Source organism: Grammomys surdaster, unplaced genomic scaffold, assembly GCF_004785775.1.
Source record: "Grammomys surdaster isolate TR1022 unplaced genomic scaffold, NIH_TR_1.0 126185, whole genome shotgun sequence".
Taxonomy (NCBI): Eukaryota; Metazoa; Chordata; class Mammalia; order Rodentia; family Muridae; genus Grammomys; species Grammomys surdaster.
Window position 1 is genome coordinate 3,514,448 of NW_021620991.1, and position 25,160 is coordinate 3,539,607.

Genomic DNA, 25,160 nt, shown 5'->3' on the forward strand with positions numbered 1-25,160 from the left:
CCAAGCAGGCCAGAGACTTTGCATCCTCGGCCTAGGGTACCACCTCCTCATTACCCAAGCAGGCCAGAGTCTCTGCATCCTTGGCCTAAGGTACCATCTCCCCCGAGATGGTCACACAGGTTCACTACTGCCCCAGACCGCCTGGCTACAAGCAGGAATTAGAAGAACCACACCACACATACACACACACACACACACATACACACACACACACACACACACCCCACTCTGTGGCACCTACACACAAAGCTTCAAAAGGTCCCACTGGGGCTGGAGAGATGGCTCAGCTGTTAAGAGCACAAAGCACCGGCTGCTCCTGCAGAAGGGAACTCACAACTGTCTATAATAACCCAATTGCTACAGATCTGACCTTTTGTTATAGTTCTCAAAGGCACTGCATGTACAAGGTACACATATATACATGCACGCAAAGCACTCATACACATGAAATTTTTTTTAAAAAAAATTAAATGTGCCGGGCAGTGGTGGCGCACACCTTTAATCCCAGCACTTGGGAGGCAGAGGCAAGCGGATTTCTGAGTTCGAGGACAGCCTGGTCTACAGAGTGAGTTCCAGGACAGCCAGGGCTACACAGAGAAACCCTGTCTTGAAAAAAAAAAAAATGAAATGCACAAAAACAAAAGAAGAGAAAGAAAAGGAAAGAAGAACCAGGTGCCAGGCACACACCTGCGTTCAAGGCCAGCCTGGTCTACAGAGCAAGTTCCAGGACAGCCAAAGCTATACAAAAAAAAAAAAAAAAAAAAAAAAAACCAACCAAGAAAACCATTCTGTCTCAACCAGACCCTTAAAAACAAAAAACAAAACAAACAAACAAAAACCCAAACCCAGGTGTGGAGGGGCATGCCTTTAATCTCAGCTCTTGGGAAGCAGAGGCAGAGCTTTGAGACCAGTCTCCTCTATATAACGAGTTCCAGGACACCCAAGGTTACACCATGAGACCTTGTCTCAGAAACAAAACAAAACAGAAAAGGAAGAAGAGAAGAGACAAGATCCATGAAACACTCTCTCCTATAGGTGACACATTCTCACTTCCCAACACAAATGTGTTCATTTCCTGTCCCACAGATAAACAAACATAAACGTACTCCATGTGCCGATTCCCCTGGGCACTAGACAGCCCCAATCCCAAGGTGATGGGAGACCAACTCCTATCATCTCAGAGTTACATACAGAGAGACTGAGGTCCTCAGACAACCACAAGCTTGCAGAAGCAATGTGGGGAAGAATCCAGGATGAGGTTTCCTTGAGGAGGTACCCTGCCCTACCCACAGCCCAACAGGACCCCTGCTCACCAAGATGTCCAGACTGCTCTCTCGGCGGCTCTGAGGGTCCACACGCTCCGACACAAGGGGCCCAGCCCCACTGGGCCTCAGTACTGGCAGACTGAGGGACTTGGAATCCTTTACTCCCTGCTCCACCTTGCCCTCGTCCCCTGGCTTGGCTAGGGTGGCATGTTGGGGGAGGGGGGGACAAGAAGTCCTTAGTGCCCAAATATGGGAGACATAGGGCTCTCGTCCTCTCTCCCCTGAGGATTCAAGTCTAGGCCCAGTTACCCTCCCTGGGAGCCCCACCCTGCCAACACCAACCACCAGCGCCCAGGAGAGACACCTGTATGCTAATGAGCCTGCCCAGCAGCATGGCCAATGAGAACCTGAGCCCAGGAAGGCCTCCTTATGCAGGAGGCCCCAGCCATCTCACCCAGACAGTTGCCCATGGGGCCTGTGGCTCTGCTCACCTTTGACCCGAAGGTAGTGTCCTCCAAACCTGTAGGCCTCGAAGGTAAGGGACAGGGGTGTGTTGGATTGATCCAGGTAGATATCCACTTTGCCCAGTGCGATGCCCTTCCTCTCAAATACAGGTAGCAACACCTCCCTGCACCCCAGGAAGGAATGTGTTTTAAGAGGACAATCATGTGGGCTCCCTACCCCATCCAGACACGGCTCCAAACGGCAGGCACCCCGATTATAAAGAAAAGCAGCATGTACGACATCACACACACACACACACACACACACACACACACGCATACCCACACAGACACCTAGAGCTTTGTTAAGTCCCTCTCGGGCATAGCTGTACAGTCAGGAGTAGAGAACATGGGTGAGCCTTTGTAAAGGTGTTAGTTACATGCACGCAGGCCTCCCCTCAGGAGTGGTGCACAGATACATGGGAGTAGATGTACACAAACACAGACAGACAGACACACCCCTGCAGAGACTGGGAACCTTGACAGAGGAGCCGCATCTGCCCTTCCCACTTCCTCCTCAAGCCCTACCTACCCCAGTGACTTCTTCTTCATGGCTGGCACAATTTCTGTCTCGATGTCCACATTCAGGTCAAATTTCAAGGTGAAGCACTCCTTGCTTGGGTCCTGAGAGGACACTCGACTGTTAGCTTCTCCACTGTCACCATCCAGGTGAAAACCCCAACTGGGAAGGGAAGGCCAGAGATCTCCCCAGCCACACTCCTAGAGAGGCTTCTGGAGTTCTACCTGCCCAAGAAGTTCCTGCCCCCCTCCAGACTTGGACCAGGTTGGCAGCTCTGAGCTGAAGGGTAGGGAGGGAAGGGAGGGGCATGCTCACTCCAGACCCCATCCCTAGAGTTCAGAGCAGGGAGACTAGCCTCAGGAGAGGAAAAGGCTTGGGAGAGACCGGGGCTTTTGGGGGAGCCAAAGCTGCTGGCCCTCCTGGTTCCTTACATCCGTGTACCTCCTCCTTGCTTTCTTCTTAGAGATTTTTAGGCCTGCGCTCTTCCGGTCCCTGTAAGAAGCAGATGCTGAGGTGCTGGTGGGTCCTCACCAGTGTGGGATGTACGTGGGAGTCTTGCTAGGCTCCCCACCCCTCATCAATTGGAAGTAATGTGCATGCAGTCTACCCATCTTGCTGCCTGTGTGGGACTGTCCGCCCTCTGCTGGCCAAGACCAGAGTTGCACACAATGGTTAACTAATTCAGACAGGAGCCAGCCAGGCTTGTTAGCATAAGCTGGGATAGTTGGGGGGGGGGGGGTGCTGAAGGTCAACCATCAGTCCTCTGAAGGAGGTCACTGAAATATGTGGTCCCCGGGCTCGCTCCTAGGATAGTGGCTCTGCCCATGGACCACACCTACCCTTTTCCGTCGGTACAGCCTTCCTCTTCTTCCTCCATGTCTGCAGCAGGACTGGTGCGTGGAGGACAGGACCGGGTGGAAACATTCCGGGCCAGGATAGAGCCTTTGGAGAAACGGGGCTGGGGTTATGTCCCTGCTCCCCTGTATGGTCCATTTGTAACCCTTAATTATGTGCCGGGGTCTCCCTATCTCCTCTCTCCCCAGTGGTTCAAGCCCTTCTGTTCTGGCAAGAATGGGATCTATCATTATTATATATGACCCATTCCCCCTCAGACCCAAAAGGACCACAGGCTCTGTGAGGACAGATAGGTGATGCCCCACTGCAAATACAAACCCACCTGTAACCTCGGTTATCTTTCTACAGCACGAGGGTAAGAAGGCCATGCCTCAGGGGTTGTCCCAGATAGGGATCAAGTCCACTGTTTTTCCTTTGAGGCCTCCCCCAACCCCTGCATTAACCACACCTAAAGTCCCAGGAATCCTGGGGGAGTGGAGAGTCCCTTTGTCTCTCTTACCAGATGAGAAAGACAATAATTGGTCTGGGAGTCTTTCAGAGCTAGAGCCAGCCGCTACTCAGCAGGTTTCTAAATCCCTCTTCCAAGTTCCCTCCAAACACAACACGGTAGCTACCATATACTGTTCTCCTAGGCCAACAGAGTTTGCCCAGAAGTTGCTAGTGGCCCCAAGGATAGGCAGAATTGGGAAGAAAGGGGGTTCTGTGCTGACCCTCTAGGAGCAGTGAGGAGGTGCACCTGTAAATTTGTATTTCATTCTCCTGTTCTTCACGTGACCCTACCAAGGTTCCAATAACCACCCAAACACTGCTACCACCCAGATTCGGAGTTCTGAGCTGCCTAGAGAGTTCTAGGGCTGGGCCGGGTCCTCAGACTTACCCTGCGGGGGCAGGTCAAATCGGACATGCCCATCATAATGCATGGTGTTGTGGAACTTGCTGTCACAAGCCTCACACAGGTTGAGAGGCCCCCGGTGGTGCAGCTGCTGGCAGTCAGCATGATGGCATACCTATGGGTGAAGGGTGGAGATGTAGGGTCAGGATGGGCAACAGACAGACAGAACACTCACCCCACTACTATCTATCCACCGAATTCTCTCACCTTCTGCTTGCTTTAGTCAATTCATTTGGACAACCTTCCCTGAGTACCCACTACCTGCTTCCAAGGAATGTAGAGAAAAACAAACCCTGGTCCTGAGACTTCAATCAAGAGTGGATCAGGGCTACCAGGGATTTCCTGGCAGGAAGAGACCCCACCCCCCACCCCACAGGCCCTGGTTCTGAACCTCAGTCAGCATTGGAACACCCTGAACCATGATAAGCGCTCTAGGCTGGCTGGCTGGGCCCTCTGCTCTCAAGTCTCAGGCCTGCCTGAGCCTTGAATAGTAGACCCTGCCTGGATTGCTAGACCCAGCATGGAGCTACGGAGGAGCCTAAAGCAAGCTGTGGCTGTCACTGACACACGCACGCGTGGGCGCGCACACACACACACACACACACACACACACACACACACGCCACTCCTGCCTGTATTTACCATACATATGTATCTGTTCCTCCCCCTTCCTGGAGGGCTGTCAGCTTCTTAGCATCTAGCTGCCTTGCGACAACAGCCTGGCCCCAAGGAGCCCATAAGCTCCCACCTCCATGTCCGTCCGCCACACACCCAGGGCAGCTGGGGCTTCCCATGATTGGCCCTGACCCAATCTGCAGCCAGTTCTTCCTCCCAGATCTGCCCACACGCTCTCACCCCTGACTCTCCCAGTTCCTGTAGTGTCAAGTTTCCCTCCGTGAGCAGGAGGCACGCTACCCCTCCACCTTATACCAGAGTCCTGGGCTCACTCAGCCCATGGCATCTGCTCCCCTCTTCCCCTCCCAGGGAAAAGCCTCCACACGGCTTCCAGACAATTCTCCACACTCCCTGCCCCGGCCTCTGACAAGCTGGGGTTACAGGAGATTTCCAGTTTTGAGGTGGTAGTGCCAGGCAGGATCTCACACTGTATAATTCAGGCAGGTATCAAACTCAAAGCAATTCTCCTGCTTCAATCTCTCTAGGGCTGGTATCACAGGCATAAGCCACTGTGCCTGGCTTCCCCCAGTTTTCATCTTTAAATACTTCAATCCTTCAGAGAGGTGTAAGAACAGCATGCTGACATACTTCAACCTTCCGGATTCAGAGACTAAGCCGTATCACATCTGCCCCCTCTCAGGCTTTCTCATGTCTGCTCTGGTGCAGAAATCCCACACAGCCTGAGTCAACCAGCGCTCAGTAGGCACGAAGCCACCAACCCCTCCCCCTTACCTCAGTCAGGATCTCACTAACTTGCCTTGAATTTGTCATCCTCCTATCTCTGGCCCTAGAGTAGCTAGGATTACAGAGCCATACCTCCTAGAATTCCCTTGCTCTGTGGACCAGGCTGGCCTTGAACTCAAGAGATCCACCTGCCTCTGCGCCCCTCCTTCTCCGTGTGCTGGGATTCAAGGCATGCACCATTACTGCCCAGATTTATTTTGTTTGTTTGTTTGTTTGTTTTAGATTTATAAAGTTTGCTGGGCAGTGTAGGCCAGCCTGGTCTACAGAGAGAGTTCCAGAACAGCCAGGGTTACCCAGAAAGATCCTGTCTCAAAACCCCCACCCCCTAAAAATATTTTAAGTTTTATTTTGTTTATGCCTACCTGCCTGCATGTATGTGTATCACATCCAGGGGTACATCCTGGGGAGGCCAGAGAACATCTTTGGAGCCCCTGGAACTGGGAGTTCCAGGTTGTGAGCCACCATGTGGATGCTGGGAACTGAACAACTAGTGAGTGCTTTTAACCACTGAGCCATCTTTCAGGTCTAGTTGTGTGTGTGTGAGTGTGTGTGTATGTTTAAAGATTTATTTATTTTACATATGTGAATACACTGTAGCTGTCTTCAAACACACCAGAAGAGGGCATCAGATCCCATTACAGATGGTTGTGAGTCATGTGGTTGCTGGGAATTAAACTCAGGACCTCTGGAAGAGCAGTCAGTGCTCTTAACTGCTGAGCCATCTCTCCAGCCCTTTGGTCTAGATTTTATTTTTTAAATTACTCTGTATAAGTGCGTGTATAGATCAGAGAACAACCTTTAGGAATAAATTATCTATCCCTACTGTGAGTTTTAGGAACAGGTTATCAGCCTGTTTCTGTGAGCACTTTTACCTGTTATACCAGCACACCCTGCTGTCTGTCTGTCTGTCTGTCTGTCTGTGGGTGGGCACAAACGGAGGCCAGAAAAAGGTTTCAGGTTGGCAGTTTCAAGCCACCCAGTGTGGGTGCTGGAAACTGCAGAGCAGTAAATGCTCTCCCAGTGAGCTATCAGCCCTCCAGCCCCTCCCAGTAGTTAAGGGAGACTCAGTGGCTAAGCCTTGATTTGTCATCTCTCCATCCACCTCAAGGCCTTCCACAAACAATGCTGTGCCTGAATCATTCATTCGGGCCATGACTGGGCATGCGTGTATGGATTTCCTTTTTCTTTTCTTTCTGGGCAGGAAAGGGCGTTTTAAGATGGCCTTGTGTAGACCCAGCTGGCCTCCAACTCACAAGGTAGGTGAGGATGGCCTGGAACTAAGTCTCTGCTTCATGTTTAATATCATACACATGCCTGTTCTGCCTGCCTGCATGCATGCATGTATATGTGCACCACAAGTATGCAGTGTACAGAGGCCAGAAGTAATGTTCCTGTGCAAACGAAGTTCCAGGTGAGTCTTCAGACTCACCAGAAGAGGGCATCGGATCCCACTACAGATGGTTGTGAGCCACCATATGGTTGCTGGGAATGGAACTCAAGATCTCTGAAGAGCAGTCGGTGCTCTTAACAGCTGAGCCATCTCTCCAGCCCAGGACTAATATCTTATTCAAAGCTCTATCTTCAGGCCTAAACAAATTCAGGCTGCCAGCTTTCGAGACAGAGCGCCTTTACCCACTGAGCCATATTGCCAGCTCAATATTTGTACAATTTATTAACTAGTCAAATAGAGAGACACTGGAGACCGGCTGAGAGAGTCTGGAAAGAGATGTCCAGGATGACAGACAAGGGGTTTAGACAGCAGGGTGTGACTGAGGAGGGGATGGGCAAGGAGGAAGAGGCAGCAGACAGTCTGAGCTACACTGAGGGAGGTCCTCCTCTGCCAGGGGCTACACTGAGGTCGTGTCTCTGTCATCTCCCTTCATCCTGATTTTCCATAAGAGGTGTGTGAAGCTCACAAGAGTAAACTGCCCGAAGGTTACACGCCCAGCAGAGCCAGAGCCTAAAGCCCTACCCACTCACGTCCACACCACCACCACGAATCACACAACGGAGAGGTGGGGAGGGATGGGGGATGCAGACCACTGTCAGCCTTGGGGAAGGGTCGGTTCCAGGAAGAAACTAATCTTAATTTGCTGCTTGCTGTTTGGGCTCTTGTGACAGAAAAAGATCCGGAAAAACAGCAGTCAGCAGGTGGCCCATTTGCCCCAGGGAGATGACAGGAACTGGGTCCGAGAGGGCCGGCGGCAGACAGACTTTAAGACCCAGATTCCTAACAGCGGGTGGTCAAGACTTGAAGATACTTCCAGTTCCTGTTTTAATCTACCGCTGATAAAGACAGGAAAACATTTACCTACCTACAGCCACGAAGAGCATGGCCTGCCTTTGCTGATTCTGGGGGGCCTCCTTCTGACAATGATCTCGGGAGGCACCTGCTCCCCTTCAATTCCTTTTTCCAGCCACTCCACCAACCGGGCCAGGGCTCCCAGCTTCAGCGCCCCGCCCCCCACCCCACCCCCACTGACTAGGATAGCTTCAGGCACCAATGCCAGGTGTGGCTACATTCCAGCCACAAAGGTTCTGGTCTCAGAATGACACTGGTCGAGACCGCGAGCGAAACTGTAGGTTCTGGAGAAGGGCCACAATTTTCTTTTTTGATTTAGTCAACATAAAGACAGCACCGTGAGTGCCTTTAATCCTAGCACTCTAGAGGCAGAGGCAGGGAGATCTCTGTGAGTTCAAGGCCAGCCTGATCTATACAGTGAGTTCCAGGACAACCAGAGCCACATTGTGTGTGCGTGTGTGTGTGTGTGTGTGTGTGTTTTTCCATTCCTTCCCGCCAATTCAATATTGGACTAGTCTCCTCAAGGGATTCCCTCTCCAGTCTTGAGGTAACTACCAGCCCTCCTACCATGGCACTAGCTGCAACTCCATCCTGCCTCTGACTTTTAGGCTCAGGGGACCACAAGGGTCAGTCTCGGGAACAGAACCAGAGTTCCCACGTGAAGTAAGGATGACATTCTAGAATCCCCAGAGAGAAAATCCGCAAGCTGAATTGAGTTTGGGAAAGCCCTGACAGATGTCTTCCCCTGCCTTATATTCCTGGTGCCAAGCACGGGGTCTCCCCAGCACTGAATCAGGCTCATTCACACAGCTACTCTGGGCCTCTCAGACTTGTGACCCCCTCCCTCGACTCCCTTACCGTCCACCAAACCCACCTCTATAGGCAGGGACGCTTCACTCTGGGAGAAGCCCAACAGGTCAAAGGGGAAGTTCCTCACTAATACAGAGGACACTTGGGCACAGCCATCCCCCTCTGTCCTACTCAGGGGCTAAGGAACAGAGCACGGAAAGACAGGCTCTCCCTTCTCTCAAGGCTGAGACGAAATGGCAGGAGAAGCTAGGGCTGAGTAGATGAGGAGGGTGTGGGACAGAGGAAGGAAAGGGGGAGGGGTGGCTTGGGCCCTACAGGTGTGTCCGGAGTCAATACACACAAAAGGCCCAGAGGTTGAGGGGTATCTCTGCCACCCAAGGAGGGGACCTACTTCTTATCCCAAGGAGGGGACCCCACTCAAGCCTCACCCCGACTCTAGCAGCTGTATGCTGCCGTCTAGACAGGGGTTCAGCCACTCTGCGCCCCTGTGGAGGGGGACAGAGAGGATCAAGTTGAGTTATGCACACCATCCGCAAGGCTTTAGCCCACCCACGTCCCCCTACCTGGCTCTCGCAGCTTCGGGCATGACCCCCGACCCAGAGGGACTGAGAATCTGGGGAGGGCAGCTCGGAGCTGGGTCTGCTTGCCGCTCGGCGCCCAGAGACGCCCGGTCCTGTCCCCATAGTGGCCGGAGGAAGCGACGGTCTGCTCCGTGCTAGGGACAAAGCGCGGAGCCCCGCTTCCTGCCATTGTGCAGTCGCGCCTGGGAGAGGGGGGGCTGGGCTGGTGACACCCGGCAGAACCCCAGACACTCCCAAACTGGTCTACTCAGGCCAGAGTATAGACTGGAAGCCCCGCTTTGGGGCCTCAACCCCGTGCTTCTCCACCCCAGGGGCTCCAGACGGGTGCCCCAACTCCTTAAACCAGGAGGGGTGCAGATGGTTTAAGGGCCAACTCCCTTGGGATCCTAGGACGCTGCTTGCCAGCACCCGGGGACAACTCTCTTTACTGGCTCCCCAGCATCCTGTTGTTGAGGCCCATGTCAGGCCCCAACAAAGCCCTACAAACACCCCCCTCCCCATACCCAACGTAAGAGCTCTGGGATCTGTTCCAATGGTAGAAGTAGGGACTCCAATGGAACACGTGACCTGGGAAAGACTCGGGAGGTGGGGGAAGGTTGGTGGGAAAAAGTAGAGGACCTGGGCATTCCCCGGCTATCCCCTGGGAGTTGGGCCAATCAAACCCATAAGTCAGGTAGGCCTTTGCAGGAGGTCAATGGTATCGCTAGGCTGGGTCCTTGCCACCAGAGGGCGCTCATCACTACCGGACAAGCTACCCTGTCCGGATTGGGTGGGGCTGTCTCCAGTGTGGTTATCAAAGGGCTTCTACACTCACCCCCAGGAAGTGGGGCAGCCACCTTATCCCCTTCCATCTCCTACAGTTAATGTAGACATACAGAGACAAGTGCACAGCCATGTTAGTTAAACCCAGACTGGTTTGTGACAGTCTCACGACCTTAAACACGATCTGCCTGCATCTCTAGTAAGCTGTCATTACCACAGTAATGGCTATTCTTGGTTGTCAACTTGACTACATGTGGAGTGAGCTACAATCCAGAAACGGAGGGCACACCTGTGAGAGGTTTTTTTTTTTTTGAGCTTGGTTTGAAGTGGGAGAATCCACTTCTAGTCCAGACCTTTGCGGTAAGAAGACACAGGTTTTTGATCCAGACATTGAGGTGGGAAGACACAGGTCTTTAATTCGTATCTTAAGGGGGAAAGACACACCTTTACCTGGGCCACACCTTCTGCTGGAAGCCTAAAGACATGGAAGAAGGAAGTGCTTGCTCTGTGCCTGCTAGCCCTCCCTTGCTTACTAGCAAGTCCATTCCTTCACTGGCGTGGAGCCTACTTCTTTGGGATTCCAGCGTCTACTGAAGATCAGAGATATCAGCCTTGTGGACTGAGCAACTTCTGGATTCTTGGACTTTCTGTTTATAGGCAGCCATTGTTGGATTTGCAGGACAACAGCCCTTAAAACATTCCAATAAATCCCCTTTCTATATATATAGAAAATGAGAAAAAATAAAGGTTTTAAAAAAAAAGCCGGGCAGTGGTGGTGCACGCCTTTAATCCCAGCACTTGGGAGGCAGAGGCAGGCGGATTTCTGAGTTCAAGGCCAGCCTGATCTATAGAGTGAGTTCCAGGACAGCCAGGGCTACACAGAGAAACCCTGTCTCAAAAAACCAAAAAAAAAAAAAAAAAGAGAGATTCATTCTAGAAACTGTACTCCTGTACTCCAGGGAATCCCACTGCTGCTCTGCATGGTTTTTGGGCCTAGAGCCAAGTCTTGTTTGTTAATGTAATATTGTTTTGGAGATAGGGGACCATGCCTATAGCCAAGGCTAGCCCTGAATTTTAGGTCATTCTCCTACCTCAACCTTCTAAGTGTTAGGATTACAGGAGTGAGTGAACATGTCTGGCCTAATCAAGGCCTCTGACTCAGGCTGTGGAACCGCTTCCGTGGACATTCCCCAGTACCCTGTAAGGGGCATGTACTGTAACTGTCACCTACCTCTGAGATGACACCCATACATCTGACGTCATGGGGAAAGGGAGGAAGCAGGGACTTCTGAGAAGGCTCTTAGGGCAGTAATTAAGCTAGGACTTCAAGGGCTACCTCCACCCCGGGTCGCTCACCACTGACAATACAAGTAACTCCCTTGAAAACTAAAATTTCTTACCTTTTTAAATATATATATATATATATAGGGCTGGAGAGATGGTTCAGTGGTTAAGAGCTCTGACTGCTCTTCCAGATGGACCTGAGTTCAATTCCCAGGAACCACATGGTGGCTCACAACCATCTGTAATGGGATCCGTGCCCTCTTCTGGTGTGTCTGAAGACAGCGACAGTGTACTCATATACATAAAATAAATAAATCTTTAAAAAATATATATCCACCATAGCCTGGTTCCCTCTTCATCTCCCGGCTGGTCTCATGTGATCATTCGTCCTCTGGCCTTCTGGCTGATATCCCTGTGGCTCCCCAAGCTCAGAGCACTCACCCCCTCATTCTCTATCCAGAACTGTATGTGCTCAACCTTCAAATGGTTGCCATTAGGCCCCAATCCTACCTCCCCAAAGGGCTCTCAAAATAACTCCTCAGCCTCATTCTCTGAGTCCCTAATGTTGAATTAATTCCTTCTCAGCTTTCTAATCACATGACTTCCTTGCTCTTCATCATCCGTCCCTGCCAGAGGCCAGTGGCCTTGGTGTCTGGCTCACACTGTGTCCTCAGCCTTCAGGATGGTCCTGGCACACAGCCTCGGGCAGAAGCCATCAATACTTGTAATGAAGGCAAATGGAAGGGTTTGCCTCGGAAGGACTGGGGATGGAGAAGTTCTCCGAGAGGTATCTCACCCGTAGCCAAGGGCCAACACAGCCTTCCCCTCTTCCTGGAACCTGGGTGTGACCAGGCAGGTGAGTCCCCATTCAGATTCATGTGGTTGGTCCTGCCCTGGTCCTCTGCCTCTGTCCCGGTCCCACACTCAGAAGATAGCTACTACTGTCCACTGAGTCCTCCCAACTTCCTGTCCCAGGAGTTTGAGCAACAAGGTCCCCTCTCCTCAGAGAGGCAGAGGAGGAGACCATGATTGCCCATAACTTACCAGGAAGAAGCTAAGGCCTGAAGAGGCTGCAGGTTGCCCCAAGGTTACCAGTACACTGTAGGCGAATGCATACATCTGACTGGAACCTCTGCCCATTGCTCAGGCATGGACGGTGTAGCGCTGGGACATTGGCACAGGCTAAGTGGTGGACAACAGGGTCTTGAAGACCATCTTGAGGGGGAGAGGGTGGAGCTCACAGGCAGCTTGGAGGGAATCCTACTGGGATGGGGTAACTAAGTCCCAGCAAGCAAAGATCACCGGGCCCAAGACGTTTACCTAAAAAGGACTTCTGACAGTGGGCTCTGGTTGGGCAATGCGTTAGCTATTCTAACAGGGGTGGAGGCTGCTGCTTAGGGGACCAAGGCCTTGTGGCCCGAGACCAGAATGTAGGGTAAAGGAAGTGACAGAACAGAGTTGAGGAAAGGAGGCCTAGCTCCCGTCAGAGGGATCAGGCTCCCACCTAACAGACAACAGGGAGCTAAGAAGCAGACCTGAGGTCCTAGCCTCTCACTTCTGGGGAAGGGGGCCCCTCTCCAGCCTAGCCTCAATCCGGGGTGAGTCAGGGCTACCTTGTTGAAACTGATACCCAGAACCTAGATGCTGAAGCTGATGATAATGGTGTTTCCAGGTACTCCCCCCCAAGGCTGGCTGTTTCTGACCCCCTTACCCCCCCAGGTCAGGCTGTTTCTGACCCCCCTACCCCCCCCCAGACAGGCTCTTTTCGATCCCCCTAGACTTTTTTTTCCCAATTCTAGAAAGTTAGAGGATTCTGTGGACACCCAAGGTCCACATAGGGCCAACCTGGACTGAGAGTAATTCTGGGTCCAGTAGGAGCTACAAATCTGGGGCAAGATCCAGTGCCAGCTCAGTGCCCAGCCCACAGCCGATGGACAGCCCTGGGAGCCAGCTCAGTGCCCTGCCCACAGCCGATGGAAGCCCTGGGATAGCAGCTGGGCCTTCTTGTCTGAGAGGCACACTTGCCCTAGGCTTCTCTAGCAGGGCTGGGCTCCCCTGAGAGATGGCCCAGGGCTCTACCCGTCACCTCAGATATCCAAGGGTGGAGCCTGCATGCGTGGGCAGGCCAGCCAGGGTGGGGTGGCTCTGCCAGGCGGCTCTCAGAGCTGCCGGCGGAACACGGGCCTCCTCCTTTCCCTTGGCCTGGGCCTCACCCTTTTGTCCTGTGGGTCTCCAGACCTGACCTAGGACAGATGGCACAGGACCATAAGCCTGGCTACAGGCCCCTTCCCCTCAAGGGTCCCGTCTGGGATGCAAAGCTAAGTGGGAGGAAGGGGCTCCAGTATAAATCTTGCTCCCTGAAGGTGGCTCCTGAACTCCAGGTGCCTGCTTCCCTGGTGGCACTCAGAAGACTCATGGGGAAGAAGCTGAAGAGCTTCTGTGCCCCACCTCCCCTCCAACCTCCTAACCCCCCACCCCTTCCCCGATGGCGGCAATAACCTCACCTGTGTGAAGGAAGCCCTGGGCATTCCTAAAATGTGCCATCTGAAGACAGCTGCTGTATCCTAGTGGGCACTGGACCTTGATGTGGGACCCAGGAACAGCAAATACCCAAGAGCAAGGTCACCCAAGGAAGGTCACCCAGGCATCTGTAGGGCCTAAAAGCCCTTTGGCCTCTCTCTCCCTGTCTCCCACCAAACCTAGCCAGGGCCTCTCATGAGGCCTCCTTTCCCCAGGCAGCCTGAGGAACAGCTTCTTGTGTCCTCTGCTGGCCCCCAGGGACCTTTTGGGAATTTCTAGATATGGCAGGGTTGGAACAGCAGCCTCCCAAGGACCCCATAGGCTTAGGCCCCTCCCCCGAGTCCCCACCCTCACTAGTCAATGGCCCCCACACCACAAACACAGACTCCTCATGGCCACCGAGTAGTGTTTAAGCAAATGACATCATTAAATAAACGGCGGTAGCATCATCAGGACCCCCAGTAAGGGACTGTAGGCCTTCTGACAAGGCTCCCTTAGAATTCTGACCTTTAACTCAGGGACTCCATCCCCTCAGTCCCCAGTGTAGTGAGCCTAGCCTAGGGACATAAGTCTCCTCCTTACAGTCCAGAGTGAGTGACATGTCAGACCCCAGAGGTGCACAGAGCAAGGGGGAACAGCAGATATGGGGACTGTCCCAGGTGCCACCACCCATTGGGCTGAAGCCTAATGTGTCACAGGAAAAGTCCTGCCTGTCGGGCCAAGCGGTGGCTTTGGGGTATTGATGAGCTAGAATCATGGCTTTAGGAAGTACACACTGGGCTTCACTGTACAGGAAGGGCTGGCATCTGACCAATCCACAGCGTGTTCAAAGTCACCGGTCATTCACCTGGTCTAAAAGATAGGACCAAGGGAGGGGAGGTGACAGGAAACTGTCCTGGTGGAGGAGCAGCCAGGGGACAAGCTAAGGGATGCCTGCAGCCTGGGCCCTAACCCAGGCTGTCTGCTCTTGTGAAACTGCCTGCCTTTCTCTGGGTCTCTCAGAAAATAAAGATGTATTTATTTTTATTAGGCTTTTACCTGCGTGTATGTATGTGCACCACAGGTGTGCTCGGTGCCCACAGAGGTCAGAAGAGGGTGTCAGGTCAGCTCCCTTAGAACTGGAGTTACAGAAGTCGTGGTTGCTGGGAACCGAATCCAGGTGCTCTGCCAGAGCAGCCAGTGCTCTCAAACTGCTGAGCCCATCTCTCCAGCCGTCTTCCCTGATTTCTAAAGGGGGTTCATTATATAACCCTGGCTAACCTGAAACTCTACGTAGACTACGGTGGCTTTGAACTCAAGAGTTCTCCTTTATATCCTGAATGCTAGGATCAAAGGCATGTGCCACCACGCCTGGTATTTCTTTTCTTTCCGCCTTTCCTTTCTTTCTTTTCTATGTGTATGGATGTCTTATCAGCACGCGCACGTGAGCGCACATATGCCCAGTGCTGGAAGTGGTCAGTTGGGGTGTTAGACCCCTGGAATTGAATTTACAGGTGATTTTAAGGTATCATGTAAGAATTGAAACTGACCTCCAGTCCTGCTCAAGAGCAGCCAGCGTTGTAAACCCTTGAGCCATCTCTCCAACTGCCCCTTCCTCTCTGCCTCTATTTTTTGTTTGGTTGTTTTTTTTTTTTTTTTTGCTTTTCGAGACAGGGTTTCTCTGTGTAACCCTGGCTGTCCTGGAACTCACTCTGTATATCAGGCTGGCCTTGAACTCAGAAATCCACCTGCCTCTGCCTCCCAAGTGCTGGGATTAAAGGCGTGCACCACCACCGCCCGGCTTTTTTTTTTTTTTTTTTTTACAAAAGGTCTTGATATGTATCCATCCTAGGGCAGCCTCAAGCTCACAATAATCCTCCTGCCTCGGCCTCTTGAGGACTATAATTATAGACACGTACTACCATGCTTGCCACCTTTTGGTAGCTTCTAACTCTCCCCTCCCCGCAGCCCATAACTGCACTCAGGACTGAGGGTTGGGGACCACAGCAAGTCAAACCATCCCACCCTTCTTCCCTACTCCAAAAGGGCAGAGATAGGGTTCCAACTCCTAGCACTGGCTCTGTGGAGCTGGGCCCCACTAGGCAGCTCCGCCCCTCTGATCTCAGGGTAGGTACACCAAGTTTTCAACTGTTCCCCCAAATTATTTAGCACAGTGATCCACACTCACTGCTCCTCTGGTCCCTCCTTTCTTCAGCAGTAGGCAGCCCCCCCTCACTGTTTATAGCTGACTAGCCTCTAATAGGACCAGTCACCTCCAAAGACCCCCAAACCTGGTCATTCCCAAGGGTTCTCTGGTTTCCTATCTCTTATTCACAAAGCATCACCCCAGAACGTAGGCCAGTCTGATACTGTGATCAGGCATCCTACCCGTCCTGGCTCAGGGACAACAGAGCCAGTGTGGGTCCCTGAGTGTACTGGCCTTCATCTTGACATAACCTCAGACTCCTCCTCTCCATCCTCCACAACACTGGGAGAACTCTGGGGTTAGCATATCTAATCTCCACCCACCAATCACTCCTGGAGATCCCCTTCTTCTTGAATATGCCCAAGGATGAGGGGCTCATGACCGAAGGGTGGAGGGACAGCTCCAATGTTGAAAATGTCTCTCTATGGAATCAAAACATGCCTCCCTATCCAGGCCTTTGAGAGCCAATTTGAAAGCATCACCCCCTTTCTTCCTGGGGCCTGCTTGAGAATGGGGGCCCTGAGAACAGGAAGTCATCTGCTCAGTGTGTTAGTTATTCCACTGGGACAGAGCTGGCTCTACCAACTACGGTGGGCTGCCGGCTTGAGACACATGGTAGGGCTCACACAGTATTCTCGGCAAACTGCTAGGATTGGCTCCTTGGTTTGAGGATGTCCAAACCCTTCAGTATAGAAACCTGTGGCTCAGTATCAGCTCTCCACCACGTCCCCTCCTGACCCAAGGCACTGAGCAGACTTTGACCAGCATGCCTGACACCAGGAGGCCCAGCTAGGAGCCATGGTCAGCCACTGCCCTAGGGCTAATTTGTAGGAGTGCAGAGGACACCCATGACACTCCTTCCCAGTGAACTATACGCACTGCATTTGTAGGGCAGAGGTCTGGTGTGGATACCTGTGAAGTCTCACTCTCAGGGAGTCACACAGAGCCCATCCAAAGCCCAGGAGACGGGCTTGATTATTCCCAGGCTCTACAAATGAATTCACGGCTAGTATCTCTGATCACGGGGGACAGTGCTAAACATTCTACACAGACGGCTTCTTTTAAACCTCAGGACAACCGAGAGAGGTGCAGCGGCTGCTCGGGGGCCCACACAACTGCAAAGGAGTTGGTGCAACCCTGGAACTCAACAGTATGGGCCCTACGTCTCCATCACCTCCCTTAAGGGGTCTCCCGGGCATCCCGTCCTGACTTGGAAAGGTAGATGAAGATCAAGTTCAACCTTCCTGCTCAACAATGTCTGTCCTCTGCTGACCCCGCCCACCTCACAGACCACATCCTCCCTGCTCACTCTGCTCTCCAGCTCCCCATCTCCTAGTCCCAGGACCACAGCTGCCTCCTGCAGAAAGTCCATCATGGCAACCCCGACCTTCGTGAAGTCCAGAAACAGAACATAGGGTGAGGCAGATCTCCCAAGTCCCGGCACCCAAGAGAGCTCTCACAGAATCAGATGCAGCACCGTGTGCAGATGGCCTTTGCTGCTAACAGCTCTGGACTAAGAACATGCCTTCATCTCCGAGACTCTCGCCTTGGGGCAGGCTCTGTGATGTACTCGAGTTTCCTTGTCCACAGCCCCTCACTCATCACTACAGGATGGACCTCAGCAAGGACCTGTCACTCCTCCTCACCAAACCTTCACTGTCCCTCTTCTCTTCAGCCTCCACACTCCCGTGACTACAGTGGAGCTGAGCAGAGTCCCATGCAGACCAGGGCAGGTCTGAAGGCCACAGAGGGCCAGCTGCTCAGAGACCAGCCCTCTTCTTGTGGCTCACGAGACTTGTCCCAGCCTCGGGGCCCTGTCCCAGCTTGGTGCCCTGGGAAGGATGGGACAATGTCTCAGTCCTCCGTCACCCCTTTAGGTCAGACAGATACTTCAGTCTCCCAGCAGATGTGTTGAGGGAGCTGGGGCCAGCCCGCTTGCCAATCTGGGGGAGAGGCAGCCAGCCAACACCAGAGCCCAACGCCAGGCACCACCCAAGCCAGCAGATTGTATCTGACATCACAGCCGCCCCCTTGCCTGGTGACCACGGCAACTGGAGGCCGCCCCCTCCTCTTCCCACCCCCAGAACAGTCCTCATGGGCCTCCTGTGCCAGATGAATAGTGAGGAGGCAGCATTTTAAATCTCCCGCAGCCGGCAGGGCCAAGCTGCGTGGAAATTAGGAACATGGGACCTGGCTTTACAGATCTGAATCCTAGGTTCGGATCTTCCATGTGCCTGTAGGTCCAACCACTTCATCTCTCTGAGCCTCACCTGTGAGTGGCAAAAGAGCCTGGGACCTCTCCCAGAAGGGAGGAGAAAGCTGAGACAGCATTGGATGGCCATTGTCACACAAATGCATGCGGGAGGGAGCTGCCTCTTATGAACTGTGGGGCCTTGTCCAAGTCACAGGACCTCTCTGAACTTTGGTATCTTCATCTGGAAAGCAGGGTGACAATACCTTCCCTGCTGAGCTGCCACCACCGTGGGTAAGGCACAGACAGCGTGTGGCACACAGCCCAGTGCGTCATAGGCAGAAGTGCCCAAGTGATATTTTTGCTGGTACAGCTTTCCCAAGCTCCATTCTCTTCGATTTATTCCGACTCCTCAGACTCTAAAGCCGGTCATCCCCTTCTCCCTCCCTTGGTCATCCCAGCAGTGCACAAGCCCCACAGTGTCACGGAACTACACTCAGGACTGGAGTGGCCAGGTACCAAACCAAACCATGGGACCACTTCCCTTCCCAACCCTCTGCTTCCTCATCCATGACAGGGAGCTGTGGCTCCCAGGTCCCCAGGCAGTGGCAAGGACCCCATGGGGCTGTTCCTTGTTTTGGTATGTTCCCCACTCCACTGAGCCATGAACACCCTTGCCACCGCCTAAGCCAGCCACCCTGCTTAATCAAGAGGGCATTACTGTGTCTGGGTAAGGGCTCCATGACATCCTGGGTAGTGAGAACTTACCCTCTATTGCCCCCATGTCCCAAGCTATCCAGTCCCCTACCTTGGCAGCGCGGCCCTTGTCCATGCAGGCTGGGTTCTGGCAGCGCAGTCCCTTCTCCTCTGCAGGGCTCTGGTCTTCTGTGGAGAAGCAGAGGGCATCAGCTTAGGAGTAGGGGAGCACCCACACTCCCCCGGGCCCTTGTGGCCTCCAGGCCAGGGGACTGGTGGGGCGGGCCCCTCAATCCTGCCTTCAAAGGAAGTCAGTGTCCTTTTCTCTTTTAAACGCCAACTTATCTGCAGGGGGATCTGTTTGCAGAGCCCTTTTCTATGCAGTTCCCCAGGGAAATTGTCCAGATTCCAGGGGGGAGTCTTTGGAAATCAAAGACTCTCTCCCTCAGTTCCACTAGTGGGAGTTGGGGCTCAGTAACCCCCTGGGGGCCCAGACTTTCTAAGCAATCCGGGCCAGGAGGAAGAAGATTCCAAGGGTCCAAGATGCCCTCTCTAACCCCGTTCTCCAACTCAGAGCCTCTGATGCCAGACATTCCCTTCCCGAGGCCTGGAGCGACCTCTGTTCCCTTATGTCTATCTCTGACCGAGAGTTTGGCCCCCTCCAAGCTGATGCCCTTTCTTCTCTGAAGCTTGAGCGCCGCAGCGAGGGGGCAGGGGACGAGGACCGGGCAGCTGCAGCTAGTCCGGGGCGCAGAGGCCGGCGTCCACCGGGCTCCAGCAAGGCCCTCCCCGGGGCAGGCCCGGCCCCCACCGCGCGCGACGCCCTCCGAGCCACCGGGGCAGCCAGGCGGCCTGCGAGGGGGAAGCAGACCGTCCGCGGGGCTGCACTCACCCATGGCGCCGAGCCGCGGGGCAACCGAGCGCGGGAGCCGAGAACCGAGCGCGGGAGCCGGAGGAACCGAGCGCCGCAGCCGCCTGGCGCGCGAGGCGGGGCGGGGCAGGTGGGCGGGGGGGCGGAGCGCGGGCGGTCGCGGGGGGCGGGGAGCCGGCGGTCCCCGACGGCGCCTCCCCGGGAGACGGGGCGTGTCCCAGGTGGGACCCACACAGCCCCGCTCCCCGCCCCCGGCCCCCGAGGCCCCTCCGGGGATGGCCACGCGCGCCGGCTGCGCCCCGGTTCCAGGCGGTCTCCTGCACGGTGACCGCGCCGCCGCGGCTGCAGCCCCGGCCGGAAGTGCCTCCAAGGAGCAGGCGCCTCCCGCACCCAGACACGCGGGTCGGCGGCACACGCACCCCTCCGCTCCGTGCCGCGCCCCCACTCGATCAGAATGGCTGCCACCCGCGGATCCTGGGTTGAGGACGCGGCGGAGGTGGGCGGACCAGGGGTGGGTGGCCTCGTTGAACGGTTGCTGCTGTGGTCTTTAGTGTTCCCAGCTCAGCACTGCAAGAAACTTAACTTTCGCAAAATTACCAGCCCAGCACCCAGAGACCCCCAGCCCTGGAGGCTCCACTGGGTTTCCTCAGGAGCACCAAGGCTAATATGCTTTGAGGAATTTCCCCTAATCGTTTGTGGAAATGGGATTATCAATAGAGAGACAGCTTTTTTTTCTTCTTTTTAAAAAGTATATTAGAGCCGGGTGGTGGTGGCACACACGCCTTTAATCCCAGCAGTTGGGAGGCAGAGACAGGTAGATTTCTGAGTTCGAGGCCAGCCTGGTCTACAGAGTGAGTTCCAGGACAGCCAGGGCTACACAGAGAAACCCTGTCTCGAAAAGACCAAAACAAAACAAAAGTATATTAGTGTTCTGCCTGCTTATATCCGGTGAGGGTCACATCACCTGCCTGAACTGGAGTTACAGTTGCAAGCGGCCATGCAGGTGCTGGGAATTGAGCGCGGGTCCTTTGGTAGGACTGTCATGCTCTCTCTTAGCCGCTGAGCTGTTTCTCCAGCCCTAAGGAGACAGCTTTTTTATCATTACTGATGACTTGTTTTTTGTTGTTTTTTGAGTCAGAGCCTCACTGCGTAGCCCTGGCTAACCTTGAACTCACAGAGATCCACCTGCCTCCACCTCAGAAGTAATGCGATTTAAAGGCATGCACCCCTATACCCCCACATGGACAGCGTTTTCAACTTTTTTGTAAGAGGTACATAAAGATGACTGAGGATAATAAAGACTTTTGCTGCCCAAGTCTGACATTCTGAAGCCAAACCCAAAACGGAAGAAGTCCAGCTGTCCTCTGACATACATGTTTTGACATATCTGCGTGCACATCCTACACACACGCTAAATAAAATTAATATTTGGGGTTGGAGAGATGGTTCAGTGGTAAAGAGTACTGGCTATTCTTAGAGAGGATCCTAGTTCAGTTCCTAGCACCCATATGGTGACTCAAAACCATCCATAACTCCAGTTCCAGGGGATATGGTGACCTCTTAGGACATCAGGCATACACATGGTGTACCTATATACAGGCAAACACACACAAAATAAAAATTGAAAGCAAAACAAACAAACAAACAAAAAACACACACAGAGAGGTGAACCAGACTCCACCAAGGGACTTGGTACTCCGGAGTCAGCCTCTAGCCCCTAGCCCTGTTTGTCCACTGGTGCCTCCAGGCTCTGGGATGCCAAGACCTAGGTATAGAAGAATGAGCTTGTTCAGAGAAGAATCCTTCAAAGCCAGAGAGTAGGTTCCCTGACCCCTTCTCTGGAGGCCTCTCATCTGAAGTATGGTGCTTGGCGTGCACCCTGTCTATGAGACCCCAGTAAGAAGAGGGGAAGGGTCTTGGGTTTTGCACTGGGTCCTTTCAGCAAGTATGAATATCCTGGGCTGGGTATGAGAGACCTAGAAATGAGCCTGATAAGCCTTGGGGAACTCACAGTAGGTCTGGCAGGGGGCGCTTTGGAGGAGCAGCAAAACTTTAGTATAGTATAGTAAGGAGAGGGCACTAGAGAACGGGTTGTGATACAGTGTATCTGAACTTGGAGCACAGACAGCCTCCTGAGGCCTCTGGAAAGGCGTGTCGGGCAGCTGTTCTCTAGGGAGCCGCTGAGACCATTCCTGTGCTTGGGGCTTCCTGTGGCTCATGTTCTGTGGTCCAGCCACAGCAATGACCTTCTCAGAATCTCTGCCTGTCCCATGGGCTGGCTGCCTGTCCTGGCACATGGGTGGGAGCTTACCGTTAGAAGGCCCTGATTAAGCTACTAGGGTCACCAGTCCTGCTGGCCCCAGCAGCCTTGCCTTCCAGGAGGTAGATGACTCAAGAGTGAATGGGTATCAGGACTCTCACCCTGGGGGATTTCCCATGTACCCCACCCAAGGGGTTTGCTCTTGCTCCCAGAAGATTCCAGGCTTCTGGGCTTTTGAGTTCTCAAGATACCAGACAAGAGCTAGCACCCTTTGGTCCCAAGACCTCCGAGTACTTACTCATTATTCTCTCTCTCTCTCTCTCTCTCTCTCTCTCTCACACACACACACACACACACACACACACACACTCCCTCTCTCATCCCCCCCTCCTCCAGCGTTTCATGTAGCCCAGTCTTGAACTGAGGAAATGACTGAAGGCCACCTTGACTTTCTGATTGTCCTGCCTCTACATCCTAAATTCTGGGATCACAGGTGTGCACCCCCACATCTTGTTCATCTGGCTCCTTGCTCGGCCAACTCCAGGTTATTCCTCTTCTGCTGCCACTGGAGACCGCTTACTCAGTGAACCTTCAGGTGTTGTACACCTGTTCCAGGACCTGGCCACCATGAGCCCAGATGGCCTGTGGTGGTCACAGCCTGAGGATATACATCTAGATGTGTCATCTCTGGAATGTTTCCTCCAATGCTTCTGAGTGCAATGACCTGGCCTTTGGCCTTTGACCCCTGGGCTCATGTTCAAAGCATGAAGTCCCATGGGAGAAGGATCTCGGCATGTCTCAGGGCCCAGAGCAGTCCCTGGACTGAGGGAGTAAGCAAAGAGACTGACAATCTCCTCAACCCTGCCCAAGGTAAGCATGAGCCTCCTTTCCAGGCAATCTGTTGTCCTTGTAACCCAGACAGAAAGAGTGGGCTTGGTTGGGGGACATGATTGTCTCCCTAAGTCTGAAATGGCCCAGCTGGTCTCCTGTTCCTCTGGCTTCTGCTAAGCAGGGTCCCTCACCTGGGAAACAAGCCCACTTGCCAGTCAGCACCTCACCCCCCTCATTAGTCACAGGACACCCAGCTTTGACACACACACACACACACACACACACACACACACACACACACACAAGATCTCTACCAGAACTAGGCAGAAGCCAGGCGGCAGACTTGTTTTGTTTGGCTGAGCACGGTGTTTCAAAAGAATCTCAGTTGGTTGCCAACTTTGAAAAGTCAGTAGATTTTACATAAAAATCCAGATTGTTGGCTCCTCTTGACAAACCAGAGGAGGCTGGCAGCTCTAGACCCATATTCCAGAATGTTCCAGTTCTCAAGTTAAGTGAATCTTAGACTGGTTCAAACTGGTGTTACACCCTGTGGCTCACACCAGCCCCTCCCTGGGCTAGTCAGGCCCTTTCCAGGGCTCCTTTCCTTTATGCCTGCTCTAGGGCTGGCCACTGGTGTCTTCCTCTTGCCTCAGGGATTCTGCTTTCTTCCCTGTTACGACACATCTAGACTCCAGGTGGATCTTCCTGCTTGACTCTCCCTGTCCTGGGCTGCGCCTTTGAAGTAACCTGTTATTTTCCCCGTGTCCTCTCCAGACGGTTTCCAGAACAGCCTTCACATGCTGAGCACCTGCAGGGAATTCTGTTTGCTCCGTTGAAAGTTTCATTTCACCAGTCAAAACCTATGTGGCATCTGCTGGCCCCAGATGGGAAGCCACCAGCCCCTTCAGAGATGGAACCCTCAAGGGGAGGCAGGTCAATATTCAGGTGTGCTGTGTGTATGAAATCCAAACCAGACCTCTTAGGAAATAGTTTATTTTTTTTTGTATGTACGTACCTATCCATGTATGTATGCATGCATGCATGTATGCATGTATTTACATGTATGTAAATGTTTGTATATGTTTATGCACTTATCTGTAGATATCTGTGAAAGACAGAAGAGGGTCTGACCCTCCCTGCTTGGGTGCTGGGAACTGAACTCAAATCCTCTGCAAGAGGAGCGAATGCTCGTTACCACAGACACACCTCTCCCTCAACCCCAATTTTGAAGATCTTGTGTGGGGAAGAAGGTAACATATCTCAGTGATGTTTCTTTGGTTGGTTTGGTTTGGCTTTGTTTTTTGTTTTGTTGTTGTTGTTTTGTTTTGTTTTGTTGTTTTTTTGTTTTTTTAGACAGGGTCTCTCAATGACTTAGCTCCATCTGTCCTGGAATTCCACTATGCCTGGCTAAACAATGCCTTGCCTTTAAAAAAAAAAAATGTTAAGGAGCTGGGGAGATGGTTCAGGTACAAGGACCCGAGTTCAGTTCCCCAGTACCAATGTAAAAATCCAGCCCATATCTGTAACACCTATACTGGGGAGGCAGAGGCCACTGGACCTGTCCATGCAGCTTGCTGGCCAGACAGTCTAGCATAACCCCAAGTTCAATGAGACACCCTGTCTCAAAAAGTAATATGGATCAGGCATGGTGGCACAGATCTTTAATCCAAGCACTCAGAAGACAGAGGTGCGAGGACTCTGGAAGTTCGAAGGCAGCCTGATCTACATAGCAAGTTCCAGGAGAGTCAGGGCTATGTAATAGAGAGATCGTGTCTCTGATTATAATTAATAATAATAATAAAGATGCCGTAATCAACTTCTGACATCCACAAGCAGATATATGCATAGTCATGTATGCCACACACAAAAGAAGTTAAGGAAGGAGATGGAGACAGGGGTGGGGCATTTCTGGGGACCTGGGTTCATTCCGAGCACCAAATGGCTCAGAACAGTCTCTATGATCCAATTCTAGGGACACCCCCTTCTAACTTCTGCAGGCACCAAGCTCACACAAACATACACGGAGGCAAACACACAGATACACAAAGTTAAAAGATAACTTAAGAAATTAAGCTGGGCGGTGGTGATGCACGCATTTAATCCCAGCACTTGGGAGGCAGAGGCAGGTGGATTTCTGAGTTCGAGGCTACCCTGGTCTACAGAGCGAGTTCCAGGACAACCAGGACTACACAGAGAAACCCTGTTTCGAAAAACAAAAAACAAAAACAAACAAACAAACAAAAAGAGCACTGACTGCTCTTCCAAAAGTCCCGAGTTCAATTCCCAGAAACCACATGGTGGCTTGCAACCATCTGTAATGGGATCTGATGCCCTCTTCTGGTGTGTCTGAAGACAGCTATAGTGTGTGTGTGTGTGTGTGTGTGTGTGTGTGTGTGTGTGTGTGTGTGTAGTC

The 25,160-nt window shown here is 52.9% G+C and overlaps 1 protein-coding gene across 5 annotated transcripts in view; it reads right to left on the bottom strand.

Moving 5' to 3' along the window:
• Plekhg5 (pleckstrin homology and RhoGEF domain containing G5) overlaps positions 1-25,160 on the bottom strand; it is a 42,835-nt gene that overhangs the window by 8,459 nt on the left and 9,216 nt on the right. For 3 of the 5 annotated variants that reach the window (XM_028757828.1, XM_028757829.1, XM_028757831.1), the window contains exons 1-8: positions 19,678-19,742; positions 18,898-18,974; positions 4,021-4,150; positions 3,128-3,230; positions 2,720-2,780; positions 2,301-2,392; positions 1,757-1,893; positions 1,314-1,462 (exon numbers count right to left, since the gene is read on the bottom strand). In XM_028757828.1, the coding sequence (XP_028613661.1) occupies positions 1,314-1,462; positions 1,757-1,893; positions 2,301-2,392; positions 2,720-2,780; positions 3,128-3,230; positions 4,021-4,150; positions 18,898-18,974; positions 19,678-19,681 (753 nt within the window). In that variant the 5' untranslated portion in view covers positions 19,682-19,742. Of the gene's footprint in view, positions 1-1,313; positions 1,463-1,756; positions 1,894-2,300; positions 2,393-2,719; positions 2,781-3,127; positions 3,231-4,020; positions 4,151-9,129; positions 9,313-18,897; positions 18,975-19,677; positions 19,743-25,160 lie in introns of those variants that run through there. The other 2 variants (XM_028757827.1, XM_028757830.1) reach the window with 2 other exon arrangements.